Genomic DNA, 9,652 nt, shown 5'->3' on the forward strand with positions numbered 1-9,652 from the left:
TCCAGAATTCATGAATGTTAGATATTTAAACACAAGCCCTCATCTCTTTTGCATCAGGAACCAGTAGGAAAAAAAATAAATTTCGAAAATTTTTAATAAGAATATTTGAAATATGTATTTTAAACACTTGCAATATACTGTTCATTTGGAATGCTTGGAATATATATTGGGAATATATTGAAATACTGCTTCTGTTTTTGTGACACGGACCAATTTCAGACCATCTTGATGGAAAATTTGCTGATACAATAAAATTACCTCCAAGTAAGATCAGATTCAGATTGATTTAGGTACACGTTGATCATAATAAGACAGAATCACACGAGAAATGCTATCTACAATATTACGTTTACATTTCTAGACTGGAGTGGAATACGTCCCTAATACGTGTGACGTCACAAGCCCTTGACGATTACGTGCTTTTTGTCGTGCCTGAGAGAGTCGACCCTTCTCGCTGCTTTGAAAGAAAGCCACTGCTGCTGAGGCTGTCGCTGCTCGTTTCGATCGGATTGTCTGAACAGCGCACGAAAAATACTATGGACAACAGAGGCTACGGTTCTGGTAAATATACGCCGGCTATTGGGCGCTGCACTGGCGTTATATACCATAAAGTGTGGTGCAGATACCTTTACCAAGGCTTACGTTACCTTTACTAATTAGGTTTCCAGTTAGCCACATGCTGTATTAGCCATTAGCCAGGATGTTAGCTGTTAGCTAGTTCAGATGTGTAGCTTCCTAGCAACAATCACCAACCAGTACGCGGCTGTAGCCTGAAACAAAGAAGTGTTAGCTGCTTCGTAATGCTTCGTAATGTTGTCCTATCGGTTGTGGCAATAATCGCATTCATAAATTTGTATCAGAGAAAACGATAACTCCACTAACTACGTAGCGGTAACAGGCCCGTTAGCTAATTTTAACGAAACATAGCTAGCAATGTTAGCCACTTCGCCATCAAGCTGTTTATTTGCTAATATGCTAACACAGCGGGCTGTGAGGCCCATTGTTTCAGTTGTTGTAGGGCGTGTGGAGTGCTTTGCTAAAGTTAGCTGGTCAATTCTGTTAAAATGGAGTCAGTGTGGGAATAACCGACTTTTAAAGGCTAGTTAATAAAATGGCCGCCTTAGCAAAAATGCCTCCAAAACATAAGTTGGTTTAACGTTACCGTCACAAACACAGTTGTGAAATTCCCATTGACTCTTAAGTTAAGCCAGTAAAACTTAAAGCTAACAGATCCATTGTCTGCTGCTGGGGAATCGTTGAAGTCCCGTAGACGTATCTTTCTAACGTTATTCTTTTTGACTATTTGCTCCTTGGTGGTGTAACCACACAGCCATATGGTCTTATTGATAACTATTAGACTTGGCTGATTGAATAGTTTGAATATTAGCATCTATTACCTTTCAGTTTGCTTGTACCAATGTATTCTTTCCTTTTGAAGGTTACTCCAGTTGGGGAGGTGGAGGGTCAGGCAACAGAGGTGAGGAAATACACTCTGGCATTGCACAATGACACAAAAACCCCCAGGTTTTTATGCTGTGCTGCAGGGCTGCAGCCAGATTTTGATAAAATGAGTTGTGGTTTCACTATTTGTCTGTTAGTATAGCAAGGGAGGGAATGGTCATCATATTAACATCTTTTAATTCCTCACCATATTAGGTTCTGGTGGCTTTGACCTGTATGGGGGAGGTTATAAGGACTCGATGTCTGGGCTCGGGGGATATGGAGGAGGAGGAGGAGGAGGAGGAGGCCACATGAAGAGAGGTCTCTCGGGAGCGTCCCTGCTCTCATCCACAGGCACACATGCAGATGCAGTCATTGCCAAGATTAACCAACGCCTGGACATGCTCACTCAGTTGGAGGGGGGTTTGAAAGGGTCTCGGGGTGACAGGTATTAACTTTGATTCTTTCTTCTGTTCCATACTGTCCTCATCAGTCAGGTAACACTACCACACATCCATGCCAGTGCGAGCATTACATTTACCACTGGTGTCTTTCATGTTAAAAAATGTAAGTAGCATCTTAATGTGGCATGTGGTGAGTTGAGATCATTGTCTCTGAATGTTGCCTCATGCCTGGACAATACCCGACTACTTAAATGTTACTTGTATTGGATTAATCTGAAAAAGTATCTCACTGAATGTCTTGATTCACATTTTGCTGTGATATAAAAAGATGCTTAGGCTTTCTAATGCTATTGGTAAAAAATAGTTGAACAGGTCTTGCTCTAGTTTGGGTGAAATAGTAGGACAGAGTTCTGTAAAATATTTCCAACCATGAAAACAAAGACAATACCAGTGTGAATGGAAACTTAGTGGTTATTGTTTTAGAGTGGTCAGGTTGTTAGAATAAATTGGACTGTCTTAGCCTGCTGTGACATTTTCTTACACTCTACATTCAGCCCTGGTGAAAATGTGTACGCCTTAATTCCTGTTTGGGACGAAAAGGTTGTGAGTTGCTCACAGGCTGCATTTGAACGCCTCAGCATCTGAGGAAGCTTTGATTGCTCCCCATTTGCTATGTTGTGGTTTGTCTGATTGCTGGGAAGAAAATGTTGTTGTGATGCAGCAAAACCGTAGATGTCACGAAAATGCATGGCGACTTGTTGGAGGTGCAGTTACAGACCAATTTTCCATTTGTAACAGATTGACATCCTTGCACATAAAGTCAGTCCATCCTTACCCAACACCCCTTGAACATTGCCTTTGTCTTGCCTTTGTCTTTATTTGTTCACACACTTTGTTTCTCTCATCCTCCATGTGACCTAACTCTGTGTTCTGGCTTTAGGTTACGTAAGAGAGATGAGTTTACAGGTGTTAGCTTGATATTACTTTTCAAGCCTGGCTGTTAATTGAAGGCTGCCTGCTGTGTCTACAAAAACCCTCATAGAAAAAAGGCCCAGTCTTGTTTCAATCCCCTTCTTGAATATTTTCCATAATGCAGTCACTTCCCAGGGTATTTCACTTGGTGCACCTGTCACAAGACATCACTGGTTCTGATGGACCATTATCATGTCTGTTCAAAGTTTCACAGTCTAAGAAACTGCATGTCCCATAATCTGCAGGACAGTGTTTGACCTCCAACAAAGAATGGTTGGATGAGTTTCAGTAAGCTTAATGATAAGAGAACAATCATTACAGTGTTATAAAAGACCACAAGTGAAGTGTTATCTTGTTTTGGATCATCAGTTTCTGATCTCATGTGGTTTCTGAAATAAAGCTGGGAGTGACAAGAAAACAAATGGAGAAAGCAAGACCATGGAGGAGAAGGAAAAGCAGGTGGAGAAATCCAATCCTGACTGCCCCCCCTGCCTCCCCTGCTCTCTGCTCTTCTCTATCAAACCTCTCCCTCCCTCCCTCCCGCAGGTATGACCAGTACGAGTCATTCGACTCGCGCTCCTCCGCTCTCACCTCCTCCCGAGATCTCTACAGATCTGGCGGCAGTAGCTATGGTTATGGCGATGGCCGTGGGGACAACATGCTGTTGGGTCAGCGAGGAGGCTCGGGCTTCGGAGGGGGAATTGGGCTAGGGGGAGGAGGAGGCTTTGACAGCCCCTCCTCTTCCTATGGAGTCGCTAAAATGCGACAGAATATGAGGGATTCCTTCAGCAGTGGCCAGGGAGGAGGCTCTGGAGGTGGAGGATGGGCTGGAGCAGGCCGACGTTCCCCCAGAAGGGGTGGAAGTGCTGGGGGTCGAGGAGCTGGAGGAGGGTTTGGAAGCCGCAGGTCTGACCCCACTCCATTAGGCGGAGGTGGTGGCCAGTCCCACCGCGGCCACTCTCCAGGAGGTGGTAGAGGCAAGCTCCCATCCCTCCTGTCCAACCGCATGTACCCTGAGAGTGGGGGCTTCCATCAGGGTTCCATTCAAGGGCCTCACGACTTTCCTGGGAGGCATTTTGGAGGGGGCCCACGGGCTGGCCGCCAGCGAGGCCGCAAGAGACCCCTCAACAAAGTAAGTACCTCCAGCCAAATAAGACCTCCTCAGACACTGGGCAAAAGTTAAGCCCTTTCTGATTCCCTCCATTTTGTATTCTCACCCAACTGGCAAGTCAGCCTAAAGTGCTAGTGCCTGCTATCTGCCATGTAAAGCAGTTTGTCACAAATAATCCCTGACATATTTGACACATTGCTTGCCCCTCTAACTCTGCCCAGTCCTGATTTTTAATCTGGTCAGAAATGCCCCATGAGCTGCCCTTTTTGTATAGTAAAGGCAAGTGAGAACTCTCCCAGCCCAGTTCTTTGTCTTGTTGGACATGTTAAATAGTTTGAATGGTGGATTTTATTTTGATTTTATTTATTCATTTGTTTTCTTTTGCCCCAATCCTGGGTAGTCTTTAAGATAAGCCTAACACTATTGGATGAGGAAATGCCCAGAGAAGGAAGACAAATGAAGTCTAATTGACTTTGGCGAGCATTAAGTCGAGAGGTCATTCATGTGCTGATGATAAGTTATGGTTGTATTTCCATATGTTTTTGCCAGAACATGCGTTTGTGAGTGCAAATTGATTTTGTTGACCGTAGCAGGCAAAACCACAACGTGATGTTCAGAAGAAGAGAAAGCAGACACTTACTGCAGCTGATGAGCCAGAGTCGAAGATGAACAAGACAGAGAGCGCAGGGTCAGAGGCGACCCAAGGTACTGTCTTCAACAAATTTGTGATGTGTTTTAAATGAAAGAGGCAGAAAACATTCATAGATGTATGTCAGCCTGATGTTGGTATGCTCTGTTTCTGTAGAGCAAACAGAGAAGAACGGTGATGACAGTGAATCAAAGACTGCAGCTGCGGTGAGTAGCTTGAGCTCGTTTGACAGGAACTCAGGCGCAAATTGTGGCCGATGAAGTCTTAGATGTGTGGTTATTGTGCTGCATCAACACTTCCCTCATGACTCAATCACTGAACAACACTGACCCTTCATATGTAATTAATCTAGATTATTTAAACAGAAAATCCCTAAATGGAAAAAAATGGCCTCCTCCTTGCCTTTTTCTTAATTAATTAACTAATGGGATGCTTTTCTTCGTAGGAGACAAAACCCACTGCCGATGGAGATAAAGGTAAGAACAGCTACAGCTCACTGATCCTTTCATGACGCGCTGTCCTTTGTCAGTATGCGTCGTTATCACCCTCTGTGAAAGTCTTAGCCTGCCTAACTTCTGTTCTTTGCTTTTATTTAGTTTCACCCAAACAGGAGGAGAAGAAAAGTCCACAGGGCAAACAGACCCCAGTCCAAGGTCAGGACAAGCACCCAAAAATGAGGAAGAGGAGGGGTTTCCTGGAAAGGTGAGAGGACATACCATAAACCCCTGACACCTGGGTCCAGATTTACTATTCCACCCTCCTCTGTGTGTCTTCTTGGCTTTCCCGTTGTTTGTGTGATTAATTTATTGCCTTTGTTTTCACTGCATATTACTACGACCGTTGTTTTGTTGCCATCAGTGAGCTCTGATTGTGTACTCAAGTCAGTTTTCATTTATATGGCCCAATATCACAAATCACAATTCTTTCGGGGGGGTTTATGGTGTGTACAGCAGTAATTTGGATTATTTCTAATCATGTTTTTTCAGGGTGATGTTCGCATGCTCTGTGTGCAAGTTCCGTTCGTTCTACAAGGAGGAGATGGAGACTCATCTTGAGAGTCGCTTCCACAAGGACCACTTTAAGTTCCTCTCCAGCCAACTGTCCAAGCCCACTACAGACTTCCTACAGGTGAGACAGACACAGTCATAGATGCATAAAAGGATTCATGTTTTCCAGCTCTGAAAGTCCAAATTGTCAGTCCTGCTTTTGTACACTTTGTGTTTTAGCATTTAAGGTTAAATTTCAAGGTGTGTGACCATTGCTAATGTGTTTAAATAAGAGTGTAGTTAAATCTGTATTTCAGTGAGTAGGGCTGTACCCACATCTCACTTCAGTGCAGTCTTTCCTGTGAATCTTAACAGACAGGTTAACATTTTCACAAAGGTGCTTTTCAGTCGCAGGTTTCTGTATTGAATTGTATGATATTTTAAGATTTTGTTATTCCTTTCTGTGCAAGAGAAGTTACATTAAGCCCCACTAAAAGGAAGCAATCAGTTATCCATTATACCAGATTAGATTCAAGGAGACTGGAGCCGCATACACAGGCATAAACTGCTGCTATTAACAGTTCATGCATGTAGGATTTATGGGTCATGGTTATTATTTGATACATGCAGTGGGTCACTGGAGTCACTGATGAAAAATCTGTTACATGAAGCATAAGCTAATAAAAACTTAATTGCTTTGCTTTTGTAGGAATATTTGCAGAACAAGTTCAAGAAGACAGAACAGAGGGTTACTCAATTGGAAAATCACAGTGCTGCCATCTGCCAGATGTACAAAGAGCAGGACCTCACCAGGGGTAAGCAGCAGCCGCAGCATCAGTTGTGTGTTAAAAGAAGGAGAGAATTTGAATGATTGCTCATTGCAAATGTTGCTCGCTCTCGCCGTAGATCTCGGCATGGAGCACTTCATGAGGAAGGTGGAAGCTGCCCACTGTGCAGCATGTGACCTTTTTATCCCCATGCAGCCCCACCTGATACAGAAACACATCAAGTCTCCTGACCATAACTACAACCGGAAGGTATGGCGGCTGCCCCCAAATTGATCATTATTCTATATACAGCCAGATGTACTCACTAGTTTGTTTAGGAAAAAAAAAGAACTTTACTTTGATATGTTCCTGTTTCAAACCTATGGCCAATACTGGAGGACTTACTGCAATGATGTTTGTTCTTGGATGTTTTGCACTGTCCTGTGTATAACTCGGGACTTTTGTCTCTCTCCAAGGGTATGATGGAGCAGTCCAAGAGGGCCAGTCTGTCAGTTGCTCGTAGCATCCTGAACCACAAAATCATTGGCAAGAAGCTGGAGAGCTACCTTAAGGTATGTACAGTGTCACGTACCCAAGTGTGGGCTGGTCACCAGTATGCATCGTATGAATAGTTGCACTAAACTTACTAGAGCTGTTCGCTTTGCAAAAAGAACTATGCACAAGAGTTAATGGCCACAGTTTGTGGGTTTAACCACAGTACAGGTGAAACCAGTATACATCCTTAGTTTCCTGATGCTCTTGCCTTTTCATAATTCACGTCTTTGATTCTAAGTCATTCTATACTGTAACTCAAAGAATCTGAAAGTAAGGCAATAAAATCCTAAAAAGCTTCAGAATCATTTGAATCAGGCGTGCACAACGTGGGCAAAATCTTATATCACGGTAATCTTTTATCACCTCACCGTACTTTGTCACGTTTGTGTATTTCTTCCATGTAAACAGAAACAACTGGCTCTTATTAGGCAACAATTTGAGTTAAAAACAAAAGTAAAACAACTCTGTTTCAAAAAGGAAGCTCTAAGATTCCAAATGAGAATAACAGAGATGCAGCAGAGGTGCATTATCGCCTCCAACTATTGCTCTCATGTGATGTGACAACGTGGTAAGTAGACCCGCTGCCCAAATCATGTGACCTTGCGAGGCCGTTGAATGGCGACGTCATTGCTGCCCACCCTGAATATGAAGCAGAGACACCAAAGCTGTTTCCTCATACGAACTCCAGATAATGTTCACAGAATCTGGTCCAGAGACATTGTCCAGAGTTTCTCTTTCGCTCATGCAGCACATTTCTGTGTCAGAAATGCTCTCACTTACTGGAAATACTCCATTTGGTTTGGTTTTTGGTGCTTCCTGGGTAGAGCGTGGGCGAGGAGGAGGAGGAGGAGGAGGACTCATCCGTTTTGAGTTTATATCAGTACCACATGTATTTGGGCATCCCTGCAGTGTCAACGAAAGAGCGGAAGGCAATATACAGACGTGCAGAAAAGAGTATGAGGCAGCTACACTGTACAAAGACATTAACACACCTGCTCGCTGGCTGCGTAGCAGTTTAGCAGTACATACACTGTGAATGACATTTTGCTACTTTAGGTTTTTAAATGCCATGTGGAGAAATACTCATCATCATAATGGATTACAGTTTATACACACAACATACCATGCATACAGAAATTAAGCCCTGTCCATGTTTGTTGTCATCATCGGGCAACAAGTGAAACTATACAGAAGCATCTCTGAGACGTGCATGTCTAGAGACATAAATCTTGCTAATGTTAGTATAACTGGTGATGAATGCGGAGACTCACAGACAAATGTACTTACAAACGTTTTCATTGTCAGGGTGAAAACCCATTCTCTGGAAACCAAGATGACCAGGACCCAGAAGACTCTATGGCGATGGACGTGTCTGAGCTGGAGTTGACCAGTGAGACAGTAGACAATCAGACAGACGAGGCACCGGTCAAGGATGAGCCAGTGGCCGAAGGAGAGATGGGCCAAGAGGCAGTTGAGGGTGAAGCAGAAGCTGCTGCAGATGCTGCAGCAGCAGCAGCAGAGGAGGAAAAGATGGAGGAGGAACTAGGAATAGAAGGAGAGGAGGAGCCAGAGATCCAGGAAGAGGAGGAAGGTTTTGAAGTTGGTGAGGAGGAAGAGGAGGAGGGATACGTGGTGCGCGATGAGATTGGCGAAGAGGGATTACATGGTGAGCTGGATGATGAGGAGGAAGAGGAAGGCCTAGAGGCAGCAGAGATCGAGGAGGAAGACAAAAATGATGAATGACTTTGGCACCCTGTGTGTAACTTCTCATCCTTAACATCTGTCCGGACCAGTCAGTGACCCCCACCCCCCCCACCGCACGCACGCACACATACGCACACACGCACACAGTCCCATTGAAACCAGTTTCACTGTTAGGCATATCATGAAATAGCCTGGTCCCACCATTTTCCATCATCCATTACCTCTGACTTTATTTAATATATAAATATTTTTTTGTTAAAGGAATAATTCCACATTTTGGGAAATACTTTTAATCACTTTTTTTGCCTGAAGTTAGATGAGGAACTTGTCACAAAATAGTTACACTACCTACCTGTCTTACATATGCCCACCAACTGTCTTTGGAGGTGTTTGATGGACATATTTTTGAACTCTGGTTTCCCCCTGCCTCTAGTCTTAATGCCAAATTAAGCATCTCCATGCGTCAGCTTCATACTTCAGAGCGTTGATCTTCTCATTTAAAAGTCTGCAAGGCAGTAATTGGGTCTATTTCTTAAAATATTGGAATATTCCTTAATACTTGTGCCTTTGTTCAAAGTATTCTTGATTTAGATTAATTTGTTCAGAGTTGTTAAGAAGTCTTGAGTATTGTAAAGTTGAGAGGTATCATTTACTTTTTTTTCTTATCAGGGTTACACAATGCTATGTCCATTACTAGTGTTAATGGTGAACAGATGATTTTCCAACCTTTTGGTAAAATCCAGAACTGGGTGGGCTTTTTGTTGTGCTGCTGGGGTGACTGAGATAATTGAGCGGACTGTCTGTAGGATCAGTATACAGTATTCAGAATTCATAGCAATCATGTAACAAACAATGTCGTTTCACTCTGAGTAAGAAATAAATTTGTTAAATAAATCCCTGTCTCACTGTTTTGTTTTGAAGGGTTTTAAAATGTCTTATGCTTTCTGAAGTCACTGTAAGAGAATTACAAACTTGGTCAAATGAAAAATGTCGACAATACTTAAAACATATTCTTAGCTGAATATTTATCTCAAGGGTGAAACTTTTACTACATTTTAGCTTGC

The 9,652-nt window shown here is 43.1% G+C and overlaps 1 protein-coding gene across 1 annotated transcript; it reads left to right on the plus strand.

The window, feature by feature from the left end:
- The first annotated feature begins 431 nt into the window (after nt 1-431).
- On the plus strand, nt 432-9,482 carry akap8l (A kinase (PRKA) anchor protein 8-like). Its single transcript, XM_076728370.1, has 13 exons — nt 432-561; nt 1,439-1,477; nt 1,657-1,888; nt 3,363-3,948; nt 4,518-4,632; nt 4,733-4,782; nt 5,022-5,052; nt 5,173-5,278; nt 5,563-5,704; nt 6,272-6,377; nt 6,469-6,599; nt 6,806-6,901; nt 8,190-9,482. Exons 1-13 carry the CDS (start codon nt 537-539, stop codon nt 8,625-8,627), a joined length of 2,097 nt encoding a protein of 698 aa, XP_076584485.1. The 5' UTR covers nt 432-536; the 3' UTR covers nt 8,628-9,482.
- The last annotated feature ends 170 nt before the right edge of the window (nt 9,483-9,652 follow it).

Source organism: Chaetodon auriga, chromosome 4 (assembly GCF_051107435.1).
Source record: "Chaetodon auriga isolate fChaAug3 chromosome 4, fChaAug3.hap1, whole genome shotgun sequence".
Lineage (NCBI taxonomy): Eukaryota > Metazoa > Chordata > Actinopteri > Chaetodontiformes > Chaetodontidae > Chaetodon > Chaetodon auriga.

What these genes read in the sequence shown, in the direction of transcription:
- akap8l (XM_076728370.1), top strand. Translation starts at nt 537, where the DNA reads ATGGACAACAGAGGCTACGGTTCTG. An exon ending in AATCAAAGACTGCAGCTGCG is followed by an intron (nt 4,783 to 5,021) that starts GTGAGTAGCTTG and finishes TTTTCTTCGTAG; the next exon opens with GAGACAAAACCCACTGCCGA. An exon ending in AGGAGGGGTTTCCTGGAAAG is followed by an intron (nt 5,279 to 5,562) that starts GTGAGAGGACAT and finishes ATGTTTTTTCAG; the next exon opens with GGTGATGTTCGCATGCTCTG.